The sequence below is a fragment of the Ranitomeya variabilis genome, chromosome 4 (genome assembly GCF_051348905.1).
Source record: "Ranitomeya variabilis isolate aRanVar5 chromosome 4, aRanVar5.hap1, whole genome shotgun sequence".
NCBI classification, from domain to species: domain Eukaryota; kingdom Metazoa; phylum Chordata; class Amphibia; order Anura; family Dendrobatidae; genus Ranitomeya; species Ranitomeya variabilis.
Genome location: NC_135235.1, coordinates 633,849,328 through 633,874,284, shown reverse-complemented (window position 1 = coordinate 633,874,284; position 24,957 = coordinate 633,849,328). Strand labels below are relative to the sequence as shown.

The 24,957-nt window shown below is 45.1% G+C and overlaps 1 protein-coding gene across 2 annotated transcripts in view; it reads left to right on the top strand.

Annotated features, from left to right (window-relative positions):
• LOC143767210 (uncharacterized) overlaps positions 1–24,957 on the top strand; it is a 249,585-nt gene that overhangs the window by 21,560 nt on the left and 203,068 nt on the right. For both annotated transcript variants that reach the window (XM_077255354.1, XM_077255353.1), the window contains exons 2-5: positions 4,042–4,191; positions 4,321–4,500; positions 4,583–4,706; positions 4,788–4,885. In XM_077255354.1, the coding sequence (XP_077111469.1) occupies positions 4,114–4,191; positions 4,321–4,500; positions 4,583–4,706; positions 4,788–4,885 (480 nt within the window). In that variant the 5' untranslated portion in view covers positions 4,042–4,113. The remainder of the gene's footprint in view (positions 1–4,041; positions 4,192–4,320; positions 4,501–4,582; positions 4,707–4,787; positions 4,886–24,957) is intronic.

The window sequence follows — 24,957 nt, the reverse complement described above, 5'->3', positions numbered from 1 at the left end:
TTGATAGAGAATGAAAGAAGGTTGTGGTCAGAGAGCGGGAGAGGGGAGTTTGTGAAATCATCCACTGAGCAAAGCCGGGAGAAGACCAAGTGGCGGGGGAGTTTCCATCTTCATGTGTTGGAGAGTTAGTATACTGCGAGAGGCCGAAAGAGGAGGTTAGAGATAAAAGGTGAGAAGCAGATGGGGAGAGGGGAGAAGCAATGGGGATGTTGAAATCACCCATGATGAAGGTGGGGGTGTCACGGGAGAGAAAGTGTGGAAGCCAGGTGGCAAAGTGATCCAGGAACTGAAGAGAGGGGCCTGGAGGACGATACACCACCGCCACTCGTATGGAGAAGGGGATGTAGAGTCTGACAGCATGGACCTCAAACGAAGGGAGGGTACTTGGGGGATAACTTGGAAGGTACATTTGGGTGAAAGGAGCGATATCAATAATCATAAGTCATACATTACATTGGAAATGGTAGGAGTCTAAGGCCAAGTTCACACTTTGCGGGTTCTCCCCGCAGCGGATTTGATAAATCTGCAAGGCAAAACCGCTGCGGTTATCCCTGCAGATTTATCGCGGTTTGTTTTGCGGTTTCCGCTGCGGGTTTCCGCCTATACTATTGATGCTGCATATGCAGCAATATGCAGCATCAATAGTAATGTTAAAATAAAAAAAAAAGGTTATATACTCACCCTCTGACGTCCCGATCTCCTCGGTGCTGCACCCGGCGCTCCGGTTCCAAAGATGATGTGCGAGAAGGACCCTTCGTGACGTCACGGTCATGTGACCGCGACGTCACCGCAGGTCCTGTTCGCACAGCAACCCTGAGACCGGACGGCCGCGGGCAGCGCTGAGAGGTGAGTATAACATTATTTTTTATTTTAATTCTTTTTTTTACACCCAAATATGGTTCCCAGGGCCTGGAGGAGAGTCTCCTCTCCTTCACCCCGGGTACCACCCGCACATTATCCACTTACTTCCCGCAACGTGGGCACAGCCCCATGCGGGAAGTAAGCGAATCAATGCATTCCTATGTGTGCAGAATCGCTGCGATTCTGCACAAAGAAGTGACATGCTGCGGAATATAAACCGTTTGCGTTTTTTCCCGCAGCATGTGCACAGCGGTTTGCAGTTTCCATAGGTTTACATGTAAATGTAAACGCAATGGAAACTGCAGCGGACCCGCAGCGGCAAAATCGCGGCGGTTCCGCAGTAAAAACCGCAAAGTGTGAACATGGCCTAAATCTGCCTTCTCTCTGTGTCCTCGCTCATCCAAATCTCTGTCCCCAATCCCTTGTCTCAAGCAATCCATTTATATGTTAAGGCTGTGTGCACACGTAGCAGATTTTTTGCGTTTTTTTCGCGGTTTTTCGCTATAAAAACGCTATAAAACCGCGAAAAAAACGCTAACATTAAGCATCCTATGTAACAGAATGCAATCCGCATTTTTTGTGCACATGCTGCATTTTTTTCCTGAGCGGAATCGCAATCCAGAAAAAAACGCAGCATGTTCATTAAAATTGCGGAATCGCGGCGATTCTGCACACATAGGAGTGCATTGATCTGCTTACTTCCTGCACGGGGCTGTGCACACCATGCGAGAAGTAAGCAGATCAATTGCGGTTGGTACCCAGGGTGGAGGAGAGGAGACTCTCCTCCACGGACTGGGCACCATGTGTTTGGTAAAAAAAAAAAGAATTAAAATAAAAAATAGCGATATACTCACCTTCTGGCGGCCCGACCTTCTCAGCTGCTTCCGTGGTGTGTGTGAAGGACCTGTCATGACGTTGCGGTCACATGACCGCGGTCACGTGACCGCTACGTCAATGGAATGTCCTGAACACACAGCATTAGGAACGGAAGCCGCTGAGGTGAGTATAAGCATTTTTTTTATTTTTTTTATTATTTTTAAACATTCTATCTTTTACTATAGATGCTGCATAAGCAGCATCTATAGTAAAAAGTTGGTCACACTTGTCAAACACTATGTTTGACAAGTGTGACCAACCTGTCAGTCAGTTTTCCAAGCGATGCTACAGATCACTTGGAAAACTCTAGCATTCTGCAAGCTAATTCTGCATGCGATATACCCGCGGCAGGAGGCGCAGAACTGCCGCGGAAATTTCCGCGGCAATTCTGCTACGTGTGCACTTAGCCTAAAGGCTTTTGATCTATACCCTGTTATCTGAGGCATTGTCATGGTATGTGTACTGAAGCCTTCAGGTCAAATAGATAAGAACACCAACAGGCATCCATGGGGGCTTAACAAGTATCTGATACCATCTGATGGGAACAAGACCATTCCCTTGGTTCTAATCTTCGACGATAAATGTTATGTGTACTCTAAATGTAAATTACTGGGTCTTTTACATTCACTTTGCTTAAGGTACCGTCACAATAAACGACTTACCAGCGATCACGACCAGCGATACGACCTGGCCGTGATCGTTGGTAAGTCGTTGTGTGGTCGCTGGGGAGCTGTCACACAGACAGCTCTCTCCAGCGACCAACGATCAGGGGAACGGCTTCGGCATCGTTGAAACTGTCTTCAACGATGCCGAAGTCCCCCTGCAGCACCCGGGTAACCAGGGTAAAGATCGGGTTACTAAGTGCAGGGCCGCGCTTAGTAACCCAATATTTACCCTGGTTACCATTGTAAAAGGAAAAAAAAAACATACTCACATTCTGATGTCTGTCACGTCCCCCCCCTGGCATCCACAGGGTTAAAACTGCTTTCGGCAGGAGCGCTGCAATGCACGCGCTGCTGCCGAGAGCTTCCCTGCACTGACTGTGTCAGCGCCGGCCGTAAAGCAGAGCACAACGGTGACGCTGTGCTCTGCTTTATGGCCGGCGCTGACACAGTCATTAGCAGCGCTCCTGCCGAAAGCAGTTTTAACCCTGTGGATGCCGGGGGACGTGACAGACATCAGAATGTGAGTAGTGTTTTTTTTTTGTTTTTTTTTTTTTTTACTTTTACAATGGTAACCAGGGTAAATATCGGGTTACTAAGCGCGGCCCTGCACTTAGTAACCCGATATTTACCCTGGTTACAAGTGAACACATCGCTGGATCGGCGTCATACACGCCGATCCAGTGATGACAGCGGGTCATCAGCGACTAAATAAAGTTCTGGACTTCTAGCTCCGACCAGCGATATCACAGCGGGACCCAGATCGCTGCTGCGTGTCAAACACAACAAGATCGCTATCCAGGACGCTGCAACGTCACGGATCGTTCTCGTTGTAAAGTTGCTGAGTGTGAAGGCACCTTTAGACTGACCATTTGGAACAATTGTCATGTGGCTGGACAAGTTTTCAATTAGCTTTCTGTGGACTCCATTGAAAATACATATATATATATATATATATATATATATATATATATATATATATATATATATAATTCGTGTTAATTAATTGGAGTGTTGAAATCATATTAAAAAATATACAATACAACACATGTACTGAATAACTCCTGTATATGGGGTTTATATCCCCCATATCCGCCCTCTTTTCTCTTTATCCTGATATCTCTGACCGCAGGGTCAGTTATATTGGCCGCTCTGTGTGCACTTCTATACTGTTGTGTTTATCATTTTATAGTTATTAGTATCATTATTTCTTCCCTGACACATATCCCCTTCTCGGTTTTCTCGATTTATGGGGCCTTTCTGGGACAATCACATTTACTGGGATTACAATTTTCTGTAGCTTCTATCATTATATGTTACTGACGACCCCGGTTTTGCCGTCCCGATCTTTGTGGATGTTCTCTGCACTTTATAACTTTATATTTTTTTTTCATGGAATATTTATTTAACAAAGAGTCAGTTAATTTAGGTTTTCTTTTTAGATTATTTCTGAGTTTTTGGTGCTGGGCTGGAGATATTATGTGATAAATCTCTGAATGTGACTATCATAGGACTGTGTGTTATACCGGGGGCAGGACGGGGCCATGACTGGATGTAGTGATCATGTGACGCCGGTAACAGCTCCGGAGGTTTCTTACATGAGATCTTTATGATGTTCCATCGTCATCTTCTCCCCATTCAGGTCCCTGCAATATTGGATCCTCTCAGTGGAGATCTTCTATATAAGAGAATTCTCCTGAGTGACCCTACAAGGATGGAGAGGGACAGGGACAAGATGGCGGAGAGGATATTACACCTCACCCTAGAGATCCTCTTCCGGCTTACTGGAAAGGTGAGAGATTCTGATCACGTCACATTACATCATTCTTATCTATGGGAATAACAGATGGACAGAACTGGAGAGGTGAGGACTCTGGGAATGTCTGTAGTGAGATTTATTAATGTGTCTCTCCATAACCAGGATTACACAGTTGTGAAGAAGACCTCTAGTGAGCGCTGTCAGGCCCCTGTGTCTGAGGGATGGGGAAGACCCCTGAGCCCATTCACAGGGCCTCCACCTCACCCCCTGATACATGAGGACATCAATGACCAGAAGATCCTAGAACTCACCTACAAGATGATTGAGCTGCTGACTGGACAGGTGACACTTCTGGGAAAGCTGGGACATTATACAGTAACGCTATGGAGGGATTGGGGGATGACTGTTTCATTGTATGTGTCAGGTTCCTATAAGGTGTCAGGATGTCGCCATCTATTTCTCCATGGAGGAGTGGGAGTATTTAGAAGGACACAAAGATCTGTTCAATGACATCATGATGGAGGTTCCCCAGCCCCTCATATCACCAGGTAATACAGGACTAAATACACATGGCCTATAAATGTCTGTATGTAAAGAATGAATTCAGTACCTGTTTATGATTCTTTCAGTTCAATCCCATAAGAGGACAACACCAGAGAGATTTCCCGGTCCTTTTCTTCCACAGAACTGTAAACAAGAAGGTCCTAATGTTCCTCAGGATCATCAGGTAGATGGAGAGAAGGTTTCCATGAGATCTTCCCTATGAGCTGTGGACGGCTGTTAAGGTCTTATTTTCAGTCTTGGTTTATCCACCAGTATAAGGGAAGTCAGATGTATAACTCGGATTGGCATTGCATCACAATACTCGAACTGGCCGGCGGCTCTCCCGTCCCAAGCATGACAACATGTATTTCTACGAAACTGTTACGCTTGGACTGCACACATAATATCATGCCTCAAGTGCTAACAATGAGCAATAGTGCAATCGCAGTCTACAGAGCTCCATATAGGAAGTATGCACTACAACTACAGTCTATTGTGTATACAGTGAACCACCTAGAAACATCTCCCAATCTGACTTCAGACCCCACCATACTACTGAAACTGCCCTAATTAAAGTCACCAATGGCCTACTAACTGCAAAATGAAAGCTACATGAGTTTGTCCTCCTACTTCTCCTGGAACTGGTATCCGTCTTTGAGACAGTGGACCAGTCCCTCTTACTACTACAGTGTTCATTTCATCATGTCCTAAAATGAATACTGTATACTACAGACTTTCTAATCTGTTGACATTACAGACTTGGCCCTTTGTTGGATCTCCTTGTACCTAACTGGACATTTAGTGTCTCCCACTCACACACCACCTCCTCATCTCGCCCCCTATGTGTCAGTGTCCACCAAGGTTCAGTTGTAGGACCGAGAACTATGCTTAGAGGGCATGCACCCTCCCTCTTAAAGAGACCGCCCGCATCAACCTAAGGTATTCCCAACCTAGAACTATTTAAGGCTTCTCCAATACAGAGGTGCCTTACAATGTTATTAGTTTGAGTGCAAAAAAAGAGACAAACAAACAACTCCGCACCGCTGTAATCAGTTAGACCCTAATGTCTCTGCCTTCATTTGGCTGTGACAGTCGTAATGATATAACCCCAAACAAATAAAACCGGGTGCTGCATCCATAAGCAAGATTCTGAACAGTGTGCAAAAAGAAAAAAAGATTGGAGCGCACTCCCCGGAGTTGAAGTGTCATACGTTTATTCGGACATAAAACAAAATAGCAGGGAGAGACGTGGATGCAACGGACGATGGCCGTTTCGTGCACACTGCACTTCGACAGGTCCTCGTCCGTTGCATCCACGTCTCTCCCTGCTGTTTTGTTTTATGTCCGAATAAACGTATGACACTTCAACTCCGGTGAGTGCGCTCCAATCTTTTTTTTCTTTTTCCACAATGTTATTAGTTTGCCTTGCATGCTTGCTAGTTGTCAGGTTCCCCAGGTCTGCCTGCCTGCTTGTTTACCCATCTGCTCTTACCTGTCTGCTCGTACCTTTCTGGGCACTTCTGTCCATAAACCGGTCCAGATCACACCTGCCAGTGTCCATATGTCTATCACCAGTTCGAGCAAGCGCCTTCCAGTCTTTTTCTGTTCCTCAGCCGGTCCCATCTGCACCCATGATTTCAGAGTTCCTACAGTGCCTGCCTGCATTTTTCTTCCCTCCTTTGGGCCTTAGCAGCTTACCCGCTGTAGGGGGTCAACTGCCACCTTTTGTAGTTCAGCCATGGAGTAGCACCTGGTGCCACCTCTTTGGGTCGCAGTTTTCACCTGCCACCACTTGTCTAAGTAGAGATTTGGTAGGCCACCTAGTTACGCCCCTTCTAGGCTTTCAGAAGGATACAGAACAGTGATTCCACCACCTTGCCCGTTACAGTCTCCATCTACTAGTTTGGCTGTACTGGAAGAGATGTTGGTCTCCGCTATACTAAATCTATATTATTGCAATTGATGCAACTTTGATGATGCCTGCCACTAATTTGTGTAAATGTGAACACTCCTGGTTGAGTCTCCTTCATGCATGTTGCCTGTAGCAGTAGGCCTCTGAGACAGTCAGGCCTCCACCTCCTTGGAGTCAACTACCCGTGTTACTATCCTTACATTTTTCTGACAATGGTAGTCTACAAAACTGATATTTGTGCTACCTGAGTGTGGCTCAGCAAGAAAGCAGGTAGAGGTGTTACATGTGGTATCAGGGCTCTCAGCAAAGGACGCCTACACCGGTCCCTCACCTACCTCTTCTTACTGGGACATTCAATTGAAAGCTGTAAATGCTGTCCCAGACCCTGATACCTCATGCCTGACTGATTGCTGCAGTGCATGCTACAATTTGTTGGTGAATTTTGGCCACTTTCCTGGTGTCCGTCCCTCATTTGATGTGTTTTGACAGCATTTGGGGCCATTCTAAGGTGTTGTGCACGTGTTTGTTTTTGCCTCCCATTAAAGGGAACCTGTCACACCCCCCCCCCCCCCCAGTCGTTTCAAACTAAAAGAGCCACCTTGTGCAGCAGTAATGCTGCATTCTGACAAGGAGGCTTTTTTAGTTCTGGGTGCTGTAACTGGAGAAATAATCGTTTTTTTCATTTGTCAGAAATACCTGGTCTTCAGTCAAGGAGGCCGGCGTTTCCCCCCTGCTTTAGACGCCACACAGCTGTCACTCACATTTTCTTGCCGGCGCTGCCTCCTCCTCACCGCTGTTTTCAAAATAGCCGGCGCCTGCCCTCTTTTCCCCTGCCTGGTGCAGGCGCAGTGAGCGCTGCCCGTCTTTCCTCATATGCAGCCCAGCTGACTGCGCCTGCGTGGTCGCCCTGCTTGTGAATTCCAGCCCCGCAGTGACTTATGATTTATTCACATTGCGGGGCTGGGATTCACAGGCAGGGCGGCCGCGCAGGCGCAGTCAGCTGGGCTGCATATGAGGAAACACGGGCAGCGCTCACTGCGCCTGCACCAGGCAGGAGAGAAAGAGCGCAGGCGCCGGCTATTTTGAAAACAGCGGTGTGGAGGAGGCAGCGCCGCCAAGAAGATTTGAGTGACAGCTGTGTGGCGTCTAAAGCAGGGGGGAAAGGCCGGCCTCCTTGACTGAAGACCAGGTATTTCTGACAAATTAAAAAAATGATTATTTCTCTAGTTACAGCACCCAGAACTAAAAGAGCCACCTTGTCAGAATGCAGCATTACTGCTGCACAAGGTGGCTCTTTTAGTTTGAAACGACTGGGGGGGTGACAGGTTCCCTTTAAGCTGAATGTTGTTTGGTTATGTTGGGCGAATATTCAACAAACTAATTGGTGATTTAATCAGGAGGGCAATTGAGTAAAAAATATATACCAAGATTCCAAATTTAACAATGATCTTTATTTAGTAAATAATTATTGTAACATATTCAGTAAATACATAGGTCACACATTCTAATTATGTGAATCACACCAAAGTGTTAAAAAACCATGGCACACCAAAGGAGCATGTTGGACCTGAATGTATCCGCATATCAGAGGGTACTTATTTACAAATAGGTGGCAATATGTCCATGTGGACAAAGTATATCCTCACCTAAGAATACAATAGTTGTTTTTTTGTGTACTGCCCATAAAGCGGCACTTATGCCATGTGACAGAAACAACCCGACCATTCCCCTAAATGCATAACTTAAAAGTGGTAATTACCCATAGTGAGGTCTCCAGTCTCTGGTCCTGCTCCAGACGTGTGTCACGTACCCCAACGCGCGTTTCGCGTGTACCGTTGTGTCGCTTCCTCAGGGGGCGTGGTTTAGGTGCCGGCTTGGTTCAGATTAAATAGGAAGCCGTTCCGGTCACAAGACCGGACGGCGGCCTATCACAATCTGCTACCAGTGCGCACGCGTACCGCGTACCATCACCATGCCAACTAGAACCCGGAACACATGTTCTCCTGCGATCGTGTGGGCGGACCGGCGCCAGGTCTCGCACCTCACTCACACAGAGAGAGCAGGTACACACGGGCCAGAATGATGGCTAGATATATCACGGTATGCGCTATATATTAGAAATATACATAAAAAGTATATATTAAACGTGTATTAATTTGTGCTATGTGTAACAAAGTGCTTTGTGCATCCAATTGTGCTTTATGATGGTCATTATGTAACCAATCTAACAAAGTGCATAGTGCAATATATTGAAACATACCACTATGTATTGTCTACAATCCTATCCATATAAAGAGCACATAATTATATTTAAAAACATCTAAATACCATTTTATCAAACAATTACATAGATAATTACATCAATATTACCATCTATGCACCAAATAAACACAAAAAGAGAAGGATAACAAAAAAGCAGCAGCTACCACATTTTAGTCCACATTGGACCCATATGTAGATGAGATAAATAGTCCCACTAGTAAATTGTTAGACAGTTTTGGTATCTTATATGATCAAACCCGACAAGTTTAATTATTTTCGTTTATGTAGTTCTTTTATATTCATTTTTCGTTCTTTTTTCAGGTCACCATCTGGTTCCAAATTTCCGTCCAACAAAGGTGGGCATCTACAGTCAGCAGCCCAATCTCGTCTCCTCATCACATCACGACCACGAAATATACAACTGATAATGGTAATAATAATAAAACAAATTAAAATCACGCCGACTAAACCACATTTAAAATCTGAGTAGTCTTATGACAGAGCTATCATAAAGGGATACCAAGGAAATGGGACTTAATTCATATTACATAGGTCATAAAGATCCTATATCTCAATCAGTTAAAGACACCGGGAGAGTTTCAAAGAGAAGAAGAAAATCCATGATTTTCATTAAGCCCTGCAGGTGCCATGGTGCCAAGGAGAGTTATCCATCGGCATTCTTTCTGTGCAAGGATGCGTTTAATATTGCCTCCCCTGATCCCACATTGTACATGTTCGATACCCCTCACCAGAAGGGATTTGGGATTGCATTTATGGTATTGTTTAAAATGTCGTGGGATAGTTTTTAGTTGGGAAAAATCTTCCTCTGTTTCAGCTGCCATAATATCACGGACATGTTCTCGTGTCCGTGTTCCCAAGCGTCTAGATGTCAGACCTATATATATTTTAGGGCAGCTGCATCTAGCATAATATATGACGTGCGTTGTATTGCAGTTGATATACTGTTTTATTAGAAAGTTTTTTTCACCATCAGTGGATTGAAAATCAACTGCACGACATATATTCTTGCAAGAGATGCAGCTGCCACATGGAAAGCATCCCAAACGACACGTATTTAACCCAAATATACCTCTACTGGTGGACGGTACATAATGGCTAGATACCAAAATATCTTTTAGATTTTTGCTTCTTCTTGATGTCATCATTGGGTATCTAGGTAGAATTTTGGACAATGTGGGGTCAGTTTTGAGGACATCCCAATGCCTAACAAGGCATTCTCTCATGGACGTCCATTTTCCATTAAACGTTGATATGAACCGAACTACTTCATCTTTGTTGTTTTCTTTCTGTCTAGGGTATAATAAGGCATCACGAGGTTGGGATTTTGCTCTCCAATACCCCTTTTTTATACATCGATTACTGTAACCTCTTTCCTTGAATCTCTCACGGAGATCCAAGGATTGCCTTTCAAATTTGGATTCGGAAGAACAGATCCGCCTCATCCTGAGGTGCTGCCCAACCGGGATGGCCCTAATCGTGCTCTGTGGGTGACTGGAACTTGCATGAAGCAATGAATTAACTGAGGTAGACTTCCTATATACATCTGTTTGCAAATATCCATGTTGGTCAACCTCCACTTTGATGTCAAGGAAGTCAACCCCAGTTTTACTCATGTTGTATGTAAGCTTGATATTGAACCTGTTGTCATTTAACTGATGCATAAATTTATGCAAGTCCTTTTCAGGCCCTTGCCAAATTATAAATAAATCATCTATGTAACGCAGCCAGCACTGCACATGGTCCGCGGCCCGAACCCCCCCCCCCGCCAAAAACCTCTCTTTCCCAAAATCCCAGGAAAAGATTGGCGAAGGAAGGCGCACAGGCCGCGCCCATGGCAGTGCCGCACTGCTGCAAATAAAAAACATCTTTGAATACAAAAAAAATTTTTGTTAAAATAAATGACAACAGTTCCATAACCAAGCTGCACATAGGGCCATCCAGGTTGCCGGACCCCAGGAAGAAGCGGACCGCCTCCAATCCATCATCATGACGAATACATGTGTATAATGATTCTATGTCAGCAGTGACTAGAATCATATCATCGTCAAGTTGAATCCCATTGATCCTGCTCAGGACATCCGATGTGTCTCGTGCATATGAGGGAAGTGACTCCACTAATGGTCTCAGGTAAAAATCAACAAATTTACACACTGGGTCATTCAATCCCCCTATGCCGGACACAATCGGACGCCCAGGGGGATCAATGGGATTCTTGTGTATTTTGGGGATGAAGTACAGAGTTGGTGTTTTGGGAAATTTTGTCAGTAAGCCCTCATGTATTTTTTTGGGGATAATCCCCTGATCAAAGGCATCATCCAGAATAGTTTTTAGTTCTAAAGCGAACTTCTGTGATGGATTATGGTCAAGCCTCAAATATGTTACCCTATCACGGAGGTGTCTCATTGCCTCCTTCTCATAAAGTAATTTTGGCCATAATACGATGTTTCCCCCCTTGTCTGATGGCTTAATCACTATATCATCATAGCTTCTTAATTCATCCAAGGCCTTTCTCTGTTTTGATGTCAAATTGTCATACTGACGCCTAGTCGGAATTTTCTCAAAGTCTTGTACCACCAGTCTAGTGAAAATCTCGACCGCTGGGCACAGAGACAAGGGGGGAAAATTCGTTGATTTTGGGTAACAGGCACTAGGGAACATACCTGTGGGATTAAATGTCTGCTCGTTTAGGAGATCCTCCAATGCCTGTTGCGCCTCCCTCTCCGCTTTATCATCAGCTGACTCTTGCCCATCTTTTGCGTACAGCTTTTTTAATATTAATTTCCTTGCGAAGAGATAGACGTCTTTGGTAGCTGTAAACACATCAAAGTTGTTAGTGGGAGAGAATGTCAGTCCTTTCTGAAGGACATTTAGCTGGTCCTCAGTGAGGATATGACTAGATAAATTTATTACCTCAAGGCCCTTTTTGTCTTTTTTGGCCTGTTGATAATTATTGGAGTTCTTTGGTTTTTCATTCTTTTTTTCACGATTAAGACCTGAATTTCGCAAATCATAATATTTTGTTCTAGTCTTGGTTGATTCTTCACTAGAGGCCAGAGAGATAGTGGAGGCGGATCTGGCACGGGAGGATCCCCGAGAGCGGTATGTTTTCCTATTCCACCTATAAATGGTATTGGACTGCAGATCACCAATATCACGCTGGAATTTTTTTGCCTTGTTTTCACATATGTTTTTTTTCCCATTTACTAAACTCCTGTTCCAGTTCAGTATTAAATGCCGATATAACCTCACTTGGCCCATCCTGCTTTAGTTTAGTCTGAATTTCATCTATTTCTTTATCCATCTCCTCAATGGCTACCTGATTGAGTTGTGCCAAAAGTCCCATGAAGCCCCTGGAACACGTGTCTGCTAGTTCTTCCCATTTCCTCCTAAAGGCTTCATCATCTATATCAAAGGAGGGGAATACCTGGACCCTCAGTCCACGGGGTATCAACCCTCTCTCTAGGTATTTATTGAGAAAGGCCCGGTTCCACCACGTTCTCATCCTTTTATTGAGAATCTCCTTTAGTTTTTTAAAAAGTTGAACTTTTTAAAAAACTAAAGGAGATTCTCAATAAAAGGATGAGAACGTGGTGGAACCGGGCCTTTCTCAATAAATACCTAGAGAGAGGGTTGATACCCCGTGGACTGAGGGTCCAGGTATTCCCCTCCTTTGATATAGATGATGAAGCCTTTAGGAGGAAATGGGAAGAACTAGCAGACACGTGTTCCAGGGGCTTCATGGGACTTTTGGCACAACTCAATCAGGTAGCCATTGAGGAGATGGATAAAGAAATAGATGAAATTCAGACTAAACTAAAGCAGGATGGGCCAAGTGAGGTTATATCGGCATTTAATACTGAACTGGAACAGGAGTTTAGTAAATGGGAAAAAAACATATGTGAAAACAAGGCAAAAAAATTCCAGCGTGATATTGGTGATCTGCAGTCCAATACCATTTATAGGTGGAATAGGAAAACATACCGCTCTCGGGGATCCTCCCGTGCCAGATCCGCCTCCACTATCTCTCTGGCCTCTAGTGAAGAATCAACCAAGACTAGAACAAAATATTATGATTTGCGAAATTCAGGTCTTAATCGTGAAAAAAAGAATGAAAAACCAAAGAACTCCAATAATTATCAACAGGCCAAAAAAGACAAAAAGGGCCTTGAGGTAATAAATTTATCTAGTCATATCCTCACTGAGGACCAGCTAAATGTCCTTCAGAAAGGACTGACATTCTCTCCCACTAACAACTTTGATGTGTTTACAGCTACCAAAGACGTCTATCTCTTCGCAAGGAAATTAATATTAAAAAAGCTGTACGCAAAAGATGGGCAAGAGTCAGCTGATGATAAAGCGGAGAGGGAGGCGCAACAGGCATTGGAGGATCTCCTAAACGAGCAGACATTTAATCCCACAGGTATGTTCCCTAGTGCCTGTTACCCAAAATCAACGAATTTTCCCCCCTTGTCTCTGTGCCCAGCGGTCGAGATTTTCACTAGACTGGTGGTACAAGACTTTGAGAAAATTCCGACTAGGCGTCAGTATGACAATTTGACATAAAAACAGAGAAAGGCCTTGGATGAATTAAGAAGCTATGATGATATAGTGATTAAGCCATCAGACAAGGGGGGAAACATCGTATTATGGCCAAAATTACTTTATGAGAAGGAGGCAATGAGACACCTCCGTGATAGGGTAACATATTTGAGGCTTGACCATAATCCATCACAGAAGTTCGCTTTAGAACTAAAAACTATTCTGGATGATGCCTTTGATCAGGGGATTATCCCCAAAAAAATACATGAGGGCTTACTGACAAAATTTCCCAAAACACCAACTCTGTACTTCATCCCCAAAATACACAAGAATCCCATTGATCCCCCTGGGCGTCCGATTGTGTCCGGCATAGGGGGATTGAATGACCCAGTGTGTAAATTTGTTGATTTTTACCTGAGACCATTAGTGGAGTCACTTCCCTCATATGCACGAGACACATCGGATGTCCTGAGCAGGATCAATGGGATTCAACTTGACGATGATATGATTCTAGTCACTGCTGACATAGAATCATTATACACATGTATTCGTCATGATGATGGATTGGAGGCGGTCCGCTTCTTCCTGGGGTCCGGCAACCTGGATGGCCCTATGTGCAGCTTGGTTATGGAACTGTTGTCATTTATTTTAACAAAAAATTTTTTTGTATTCAAAGATGTTTTTTATTTGCAGCAGTGCGGCACTGCCATGGGCGCGGCCTGTGCGCCTTCCTTCGCCAATCTTTTCCTGGGATTTTGGGAAAGAGAGGTTTTTGGCGGGGGGGGGGGGGGGTTCGGGCCGCGGACCATGTGCAGTGCTGGCTGCGTTACATAGATGATTTATTTATAATTTGGCAAGGGCCTGAAAAGGACTTGCATAAATTTATGCATCAGTTAAATGACAACAGGTTCAATATCAAGCTTACATACAACATGAGTAAAACTGGGGTTGACTTCCTTGACATCAAAGTGGAGGTTGACCAACATGGATATTTGCAAACAGATGTATATAGGAAGTCTACCTCAGTTAATTCATTGCTTCATGCAAGTTCCAGTCACCCACAGAGCACGATTAGGGCCATCCCGGTTGGGCAGCACCTCAGGATGAGGCGGATCTGTTCTTCCGAATCCAAATTTGAAAGGCAATCCTTGGATCTCCGTGAGAGATTCAAGGAAAGAGGTTACAGTAATCGATGTATAAAAAAGGGGTATTGGAGAGCAAAATCCCAACCTCGTGATGCCTTATTATACCCTAGACAGAAAGAAAACAACAAAGATGAAGTAGTTCGGTTCATATCAACGTTTAATGGAAAATGGACGTCCATGAGAGAATGCCTTGTTAGGCATTGGGATGTCCTCAAAACTGACCCCACATTGTCCAAAATTCTACCTAGATACCCAATGATGACATCAAGAAGAAGCAAAAATCTAAAAGATATTTTGGTATCTAGCCATTATGTACCGTCCACCAGTAGAGGTATATTTGGGTTAAATACGTGTCGTTTGGGATGCTTTCCATGTGGCAGCTGCATCTCTTGCAAGAATATATGTCGTGCAGTTGATTTTCAATCCACTGATGGTGAAAAAAACTTTCTAATAAAACAGTATATCAACTGCAATACAACGCACGTCATATATTATGCTAGATGCAGCTGCCCTAAAATATATATAGGTCTGACATCTAGACGCTTGGGAACACGGACACGAGAACATGTCCGTGATATTATGGCAGCTGAAACAGAGGAAGATTTTTCCCAACTAAAAACTATCCCACGACATTTTAAACAATACCATAAATGCAATCCCAAATCCCTTCTGGTGAGAGGTATCGAACATGTACAATGTGGGATCAGGGGAGGCAATATTAAACGCATCCTTGCACAGAAAGAATGCCGATGGATAACTCTCCTTGGCACCATGGCACCTGCAGGGCTTAATGAAAATCATGGATTTTCTTCTTCTCTTTGAAACTCTCCCGGTGTCTTTAACTGATTGAGATATAGGATCTTTATGACCTATGTAATATGAATTAAGTCCCATTTCCTTGGTATCCCTTTATGATAGCTCTGTCATAAGACTACTCAGATTTTAAATGTGGTTTAGTCGGCGTGATTTTAATTTGTTTTATTATTATTACCATTATCAGTTGTATATTTCGTGGTCGTGATGTGATGAGGAGACGAGATTGGGCTGCTGACTGTAGATGCCCACCTTTGTTGGACGGAAATTTGGAACCAGATGGTGACCTGAAAAAAGAACGAAAAATGAATATAAAAGAACTACATAAACGAAAATAATTAAACTTGTCGGGTTTGATCATATAAGATACCAAAACTGTCTAACAATTTACTAGTGGGACTATTTATCTCATCTACATATGGGTCCAATGTGGACTAAAATGTGGTAGCTGCTGCTTTTTTGTTATCCTTCTCTTTTTGTGTTTATTTGGTGCATAGATGGTAATATTGATGTAATTATCTATGTAATTGTTTGATAAAATGGTATTTAGATGTTTTTAAATATAATTATGTGCTCTTTATATGGATAGGATTGTAGACAATACATAGTGGTATGTTTCAATATATTGCACTATGCACTTTGTTAGATTGGTTACATAATGACCATCATAAAGCACAATTGGATGCACAAAGCACTTTGTTACACATAGCACAAATTAATACACGTTTAATATATACTTTTTATGTATATTTCTAATATATAGCGCATACCGTGATATATCTAGCCATCATTCTGGCCCGTGTGTACCTGCTCTCTCTGTGTGAGTGAGGTGCGAGACCTGGCGCCGGTCCGCCCACACGATCGCAGGAGAACATGTGTTCCGGGTTCTAGTTGGCATGGTGATGGTACGCGGTACGCGTGCGCACTGGTAGCAGATTGTGATAGGCCGCCGTCCGGTCTTGTGACCGGAACGGCTTCCTATTTAATCTGAACCAAGCCGGCACCTAAACCACGCCCCCTGAGGAAGCGACACAACGGTACACGCGAAACGCGCGTTGGGGTACGTGACACACGTCTGGAGCAGGACCAGAGACTGGAGACCTCACTATGGGTAATTACCACTTTTAAGTTATGCATTTAGGGGAATGGTCGGGTTGTTTCTGTCACATGGCATAAGTGCCGCTTTATGGGCAGTACACAAAAAAACAACTATTGTATTCTTAGGTGAGGATATACTTTGTCCACATGGACATATTGCCACCTATTTGTAAATAAGTACCCTCTGATATGCGGATACATTCAGGTCCAACATGCTCCTTTGGTGTGCCATGGTTTTTTAACACTTTGGTGTGATTCACATAATTAGAATGTGTGACCTATGTATTTACTGAATATGTTACAATAATTATTTACTAAATAAAGATCATTGTTAAATTTGGAATCTTGGTATATATTTTTTACTCAATTGCCCTCCTGATTAAATTAATATATAGGAGTTGTTGTACCAACATAGGTCTATGGTATTTTCTGGTGTTTTTTTCAGTAAAACTAATTGGTGATATTGCAAATATTGAAATATTTGTTCATCTCTACTCTCCATAACCACTAAATTCTAGTCGCTTCAGTGCTGAGCTGACTACATCGGAGAGCAATTTTTAATCCAATCTATCACCTCAGCACTGAACCATCTACAGATGGTAAAATGAGGTCCTCAAAAAATCACCTCAGATCTAGTCACTACCATTTTGCTATGGGATCTCCACTGGTCTTAAGGAGGCCCCGCCCCTTCCAGTGACATCATTCCCCTCAAAATCAACTCCATTCTAAATGTTACCATTCTGTGACCCTTTGAAGTTCTGCTTCAAGTTCCAGGACCTGTGATGATGTCACAGTCATGTGATCAGTCACATGGGGGAGGAGGATGGGGGCTTGTAGGAAGTGAAGGGTTTTCTGTGTAGGAAGAGGCCACATGTAAGAGCTGGAGGGAGAAGTCTGCACTGGTGAGCGGTAATGGGGGGCAGGGACTGTGTGATAGAGGGGACAGGACTCAGTCCTGGGGGGCACCGGGACTCTGCACATTAGGGTACAGCTGGCTCCACATGTAAGAGCTGAAGGGAGAAGTCTGCACTGGTGAGCGGTAATGGGGGAGCAGGGACTGTGTGATAGAGGGGACAGGACTCAGTCCTGGGGGGCACCGGGACTCTGCACATTAGGGTACAGCCGGCTCCACATGTAAGAGCTGGGGGAGAAGTCTGCACTGGTGAGCGGTAATGGGGGAGCAGGGACTGTGTGATAGAGGGGACAGGACTCAGTCCTGGGGGGCACCGGGACTCTGCACATTAGGGTACAGCCGGCTCCACATGTAAGAGCTGAGGGGAGAAGTCTGCACTGGTGAGCGGTAATGGGGGAGCAGGGACTGTGTGATAGAGGGGACAGGACTCAGTCCTGGGGGGCACCGGGACTCTGCACATTAGGGTACAGCCGGCTCCACATGTAAGAGCTGAAGGGAGAAGTCTGCACTGGTGAGCGGTAATGGGGGAGCAGGGACTGTGTGATAGAGGGGACAGGACTCAGTCCTGGGGGGCACCGGGACTCTGCACATTAGGGTACAGCCGGCTCCACATGTAAGAGCTGGGGGAGAAGTCTGCACTGGTGAGCGGTAATGGGGGAGCAGGGACTGTGTGATAGAGGGGACAGGACTCAGTCCTGGGGGTCACCGGGACTCTGCACATTTGCTCTGATGATCACTTTTGTATTACTGTGAAGAGCTGTAAAACCTGCACTCATGTAATGACCACAGACAGGATACAGATCCCCATCACACAGCAGGAGTATAATATTCCCGGGACATTCACATGTTGTTCTAATGGGGTGTACTAAATTCTGTGCACTTTATGTCCTATTGGGGGTCTCTGTATGAGAGAAACAGGACAGAAACCGAGAGAGAGGATGAGGTCTCTTTGCCACATTACAGACAGAAAACCCTTTACCTGTGGCCAAACGTTGCTGTGCTCCCGGACATAACATATACAATATGAAAGTTGTTTTATTAACCCCTTAAGAACCACCGATACGCTTTTCTGAGGTCATGTGATGACTCCAAGTTACGGTGGCCTGTGAGGTTCAGCTATAAGCTGAATCTCACAAGTACTGCAGTGTATGAGACGATCAATCAAAATAAAAATTTTACATGTTTTACTTTTTATTTCTGTACTTTTTCTCTAATACCCTTTACACAAGCCCCACACAAAACGTGTAAAAGCATCACTTACACACACATTCCTAGAGTTTTAAAGAATAAAATAAATATGACCCTTTCTTCAAGAAGACGCTATTCAGCAGAGGAGACATATGCTTTCCTTGCTTTCAAGCAGTGAGAACCACATTCCTGTAGTGCTCTTCCTCTTCCTCATCTAGTGAGGAGGTGAAGAGTGGTACAAGGCCAGTGTGCTGTGGGCCAGAACTGACTTCTGGTTGCACAAAAACCCATTTTCTAAACAGAAGTCTGGGTGGAGTATGTTGCTTACTCATTTTTGTTTCTGGAGCTCTCGTTACCTCCCTGTCCATGGGAATAGATAAAACATGACAAACAAGACAGAAGACCTTGGGTGTGAGTTAACAGGTCCAACTTTACTGTGGAATTCGGTTACACATGACTGCAGCATACAGATCAAGACAGTCTCTTTTTAGTAATGTTCTCTTGGTTTTGTGCTCCATCAGTCCTTGTCCCTGTCCTGTTCTGAGACCCACCACCTTTACCCCACTCTGCGACCCGGCTGACAAAATTTTTCTTCAGGGAGACAGAGGCAAGACTCTCTATCCCTTTACTTGACCTTAAGCCCAAAACTGTCCCAGCATCTTGTCGTGGCTGGAGATGTTCCCTCATTCTTTTAGGAATCTTGTACTGTCCGAACTCGTTCTTAACTGCTCAACATTCGTTGCACTGGAACCTGCTTAGGCTAGTTTCACATTTGCGTACGGGAGGGCTGCGGATGGCCGCTTCCTTCCTCCCTACTTCCTCCCTGAAACCCCGCCGATACTCTGCATGCGTCCTGCGTACCTATCTTTAACATTGGGTACGCAGGGACATATGTTGTATGTGGATGTGTCCGCATGCGGCGATTTGAGATGTGCAGCGACCAAAATTGTATCCGCATAGAACACATGTACCCAATGTTAAAGATAGGTACGCAGGACGCATGCAGAGTAGGGGGAGCAAGGCGGGGTTTCAGGGAGGAAGTACACTGCCATCCGCAGCCCTCCCATGCGCAAATGTGAAACTAGCCTTACTATATGTTTAGTCTTGCTCTTTACTCCACCCAGGACTTGCACTTACTGAGTCTTAGACTCTGACTAACTGACTGTAATCCAGAATCATTTTCTATATAAACAGATCTAACCCTCCTAAACTGTGGGCTAATCCAAACTCGCTATCTAATCCCTAGTGTAGTGCAAAGTGTATCTCTATCTACTCTATAGGTTCCCCTAGTGGACAGACCTCCTGCATTCCCAGGTATGGCCTTAGGCATAGCCTGTAGGAGAACCGAACACACAACACTGGCCATAGGGATAAAACATAACATTACTTTTATCACAATAATAACATTAACGGCGGTAGTTAAGGGTACTTAAACCAGAGCGCTGTTAATTAACGGCGCTGTGGAAAAAGTGTATAGCGCCCCTCCAGAGTTGGATTTTCTCCGGGGTCTTGGCTGCCGAGGGTAGCCGAGACCCCAGAGAACATGATTCCGACCCCCGGGTTGCGATCAACGGTAATCGCACATCAGATGAGAGAGAAATAGGGTCCCTGATCCCTCCCCGGTGTCTCCTGATGTTCGTAGGTCCTCCCGCTTCCTCCCCCATGGGCGCCGCCATCTTTACCCGGAAAAAATAGCGGGCACATGAGGAGACCCCAAAGAACATAATTTGGGTCGGTTCTTACCAACCCGGCATTGCGATCGACGCTACTAACAGTGTAGCGGTGGCCGCAAAAAAAAAAAAAAGAAAGTCCGATGTACCATGTAATTTCTCTCTCCTCTGATGTGGTCGCACACACAGCACCGCACCACATACTCTCACGCAGGCCGACAGAGACACAGCAACACTCACCTATCCGCATGCTGCCAGCAGCCGCAGCACATTCAGGAAGCAGCATCTACGGCGCCGGTAGCTTTCTCTCTGAAACAGCTGCGCTGAATGATGTCATCCACCCGCGCTATGTCAAACAGGAAGTGCCGGGCAGCAGACAGGAAGCAGGATGGCATCCGATCCCTGCAGCTCCGCTTTGCTGCCAAGCTGCAGGGACTAGCCACCCTGCAGGGGCCCACCACCGGGGCCCCAATGCAGCCGCTCCGGATTTATATGCGGGCACTATTAGCCTCAGCCTGCAGTTAACACTGCCCGCTATGTGAAATGTATACTCACTCCTCTCCACCCCCATGGGGGGTGTGGGGAAGCATAAATATTCATTTCTCTTTAACAGCGGGGACAGGCTCCTGTCTCCAGCTGCTGCTCACCTGACACCGGGCGGGCCCCCCTGATTCAGGGACCCCATAGCTGCTGGGAGTGCTGCTATTAGAGACTCAACACTGGCTGGGGGCCCCTGGAACAGTGGGGGCCCTAAGCAGCTGCTGGCCAGTATGCCAGCACGTGTCAGTGCCTGGGCCCCCTGGAGAATTCTCTGGTGGGCCAGTCCAACCTTGCCTGGAGACAGCCTGTGTCTCCCAGTCTCAGATTGGATGGCCGAACTGCCAATCAACACACTGACAACTCAGCGTGCCCCTGCTCCAGACTGGATGACTGAGCCGTTAGTAACTGTTTCCCAGAAACACTGAGAGGTGGAATCTAGTGGTGAGCGAGTATACTCGTTGCTCGGGTTTTCCAGAGCACGCTCGGGTGGTCTCCGAGTATTTGTTAGTGTTCGGAGATTTAGTTTTCATCGCCGCAGCTGAATGATTTACAGCTACTAGCCATCCTGAGTACATCTGGGGGTTGCCTGGTTGCTAGGGAATCCCCATATGTAATCAAGTTGTCTAGTAGCTGTAAATTATTCAGCTGCCGAGACGAACACTAACAAATACTCGGAGACCACCCAAGCGTGCTCTGGAAAACCCAAGCAACGAGTATACTCGCTCATCACTAGTGGAATCATAACAATCATCCTTCCCCTTCCGCCCTTTTTTTGTCCTTCTTTGTTTCCAGTCTCACTTCACTTCATTATTATTATTATTTATTTATATAGCACCATTGATTCCATGGTGCTGTGCATGAGAAGGGGTTACATACAAATTACAGATGTCACTTATAGTAAGCAAACTGCGGGCTTACATTCTACAGGCTGGTGGGGAAGGAGACAATAGGTTTAGGGTTGAAGGAGCTCAGGTTTTGGTGAGGCGGTAACTTCGGTAGTGGTGAGGAGGCAGCGGGGTCAGTGCAGGTTGTAGGCTTTCCTGAAGAGGTGGGTTTTCAGGTTCCGTCTGAAGGATCTGAATGTGGTTGATAGTCGGACGTGTTGGGGCAAAGAATTCCAGAGTATGGGGGATATAAGGGGAGCACAGTGACTCAGTGGATAGCACTGCAGCCTTGCAGCGCTGGGTCCTAGGTTCAAATCACCACCACCACCAAGGACAACATCTGCAAGGAGTTTGTATGTTCTCCCCGTGTTTGCGTGGGTTTCTTCCGGGTTCTCCGGTTTCCTCCCACATTCCAAAGACAAAGTGATGGGAATGTAGATTGTGAGCCCCATTGGGGACAGTGATGATAATGTACACAAACTGTAAAGCGCTGCGGAATATATTAGCGCTATATAAAAATAAAGATTATTATATTCGGGAGAAGTCTTGGAGGCAGTTGGGTGAGGAGCGAATAAGTGTGGAGGAGAAATGGAGGTCTTGGGAGGACCAGAGATTACATGAGGGAAGATATCAGGAGATTAGTTCAGACATATATGGAGGAGACAGGTTATGGATGACTTTGTAGGTTAGTATTAGTAATTTGAACTGGATACGCTGAGGAAATAGGAGCCAGTGAAGAGATTTGCAGAAGGGGGAAGCGGAGGAGTAGCGAGGAGAGAGATGAATTAGTCAGGCAGCAGAGTTAAGGACAGATTGGAGAGGTGCAAGGGTGTTAGCAGGGAGGCCACAGAAAAGGATGTTGCAGTAGTCAAGGCGGGAGATGATGAGGGCATGCACAAGCATTTTAGTAGATTGAAAGTTGAGGAAAGGATGGATTCTGGAAGTGTTTTTGAGCTGGAGGAGGCAGGAGGTGGAAAGAGCTTGGATGTGTGGACAGGGCAGATTCAAGGGTTACTCTGAGGCAGCGGACTTCAGGTACGGAGGAAAGCGTGATGTTGTTAATTGCGATAGATAGGTCAGGTATGGAAGATCTTTGAGATGGAGGAAAGGTGATGAGTTCAGATTTGTCCACATTGAGTTGAGGAAGCGAGAGGAGAAGAATGATATGGCAGATAGACACTCTGTGATTCTGGACAGCGGGGAGGTGACGTCTAAGCCAGAAAGGTAGATCTGAGTGTCATCAGCATAAAGGAATCCATGAGACTTTGAGTTGTCCCAGGCCAAGTGTATAGATTGGCAAGAGTAGGCGGTCCTAGAACAGATCCTTGGGGGACTCCAACAGAGATTGGGTGGGATGAGGAGGTAGTGTGGGAGTGGCAGACGCTGAATGTGCGGTTGGAAAGGTATGAGGAGATCCAGGATAGGGCGAGGTCTTTGATGCCAAAGGAGGAGAGGATCTGTAGTAGGAGGCAGTGGTCAACTGTGTCGAAAACAGAGGACAGGTCTAGAAGGAGAAGTACAGGGTATTGTCAATTAGCTTTGACTGTAAGTAGGTCGTTAGTAATTTTGATCAGGGCTGTCTCAGTTGAGTGATGGGGCGGAAACCAGATTGTAGATTGTTGAAGAGCAAGTTAGATGAGAGGTGGGAGGAAAGTTCATAGTGGACGTGCTGCTCCAGGAGTTTGGAAGCGAATGGGAGCAGCGATATTGGGCGATAGCTGGACATAGCAGTTAGATCGAGGGTTGGCTTTTCAAGGATAGGCGTAATTGTGGCATGTTTGAAAGCAGAAGGGAAGGTGCCAGAAGTTAGTGATAGGTTGAAGAGGTGGGTTAGGGATGGGATAAGAGTGGTTTACTACCTGTACTGGGAACAAAAGGGGCAGTACTTCAAAATGGTGCATAATTGGTAAGAAAGTAATAATAAATGGGTTAAATTAATTAAAAAGTACCACTGTTGAGCATGTAACAAAAAAATAATAGGTGGCTGAGGAGCACCTGATATACAAACAACCTACAATAATTGTGTACAGCAAAGAAAAGGTACAAAAGTACTATATATGACTGAATAGAAATAGTACATAAAAGACAAGTCTTTGAAAAATAACGGAAACACTAGAGAGCGAAAAACACAGGAGGGAAAGTGAGTACATTATACTGATGGTGGAAGAACAATGTACACAAATAAGTACATAATGGAAGAATGATGTCATTCAACCCATAACATACAAGCCCAGTAATATTGATATATAGTGAGGTAAAGCTAGAGTTTGTGAATAAGGGCTGCAAATATGAAGAGAAAAAGTAAAGGACTAATATTTATGCATATGTTCCTCATGCCTAGATGCTGTCAGCCCCAATGCGCGTTTCGGCACTATATAACCTTCCGTGAGCCAATCAGAACTGCTCTGTCACAATATTTCATTGATGAAAATGGAGCGGTCACTGAACAGCTTGGGAAGGCGAACACACCCTGCTCCACATCATCGGAGGTGGGATGGGTCACGTGACCACAAATCCGACTTTGTCAATGACGAGGGCAGGAAGGGTGATATGAGAGCCACACCATGCCCGGATATACACGCCGTAGAGAAAGTGCTGGCCCGGTGGAGATCAGCGCATGCGCACAAGCGAGAAAGGTAAAGACAGTGAAAAATGCCCAGGCAGGAGGAACTCGGGAAGAAAGCAGATTGGATCCAGAGATGAAGAATCAGGGCTGGGAAAGGGGAGCTACATCCATCTTGTATACATGTGACAGACTGTGTGACTGTGTGCTCTGAGGATCATGTTTGGAGTAGTTTTTACATACAGACCACAATGTTGTCAGTTTGTCTGTATGTTATTGCTGATCGCTCTCTATTTAATCCTCTATTAATTCTCTCTCTCTTTGTGTGGTCTTTTCATTATTGTCCCCCCCCCCCCTTTTTCCCCTTCCAGTCCCTCTCTATTACCTGTACTGGGTAACTCCTGTATACGGGGTTAATATCCCCCATATCCGCGCTCTTTTCTGTAGATCCTGATCTCTCTGACCATGTGCACATGTGACCGCAGGGTCAGTTACATCGGCCGCTTTATGTGCGCACTTCTATACTGTTGCTTTTATCATTTTTTTTAGTCATTAGTATCATTATTTCTTCCCTGACATACATTCCCTTCTTGTTTTTCTCAATTTATGGGGTGTTTCTGGGACAAATCACATTTACTGAGATTACAATTTTCTGTAGCTTCTATCATTATCTGTTACTGACGCCCCAGTTCTGCCGTCTGTGGATGT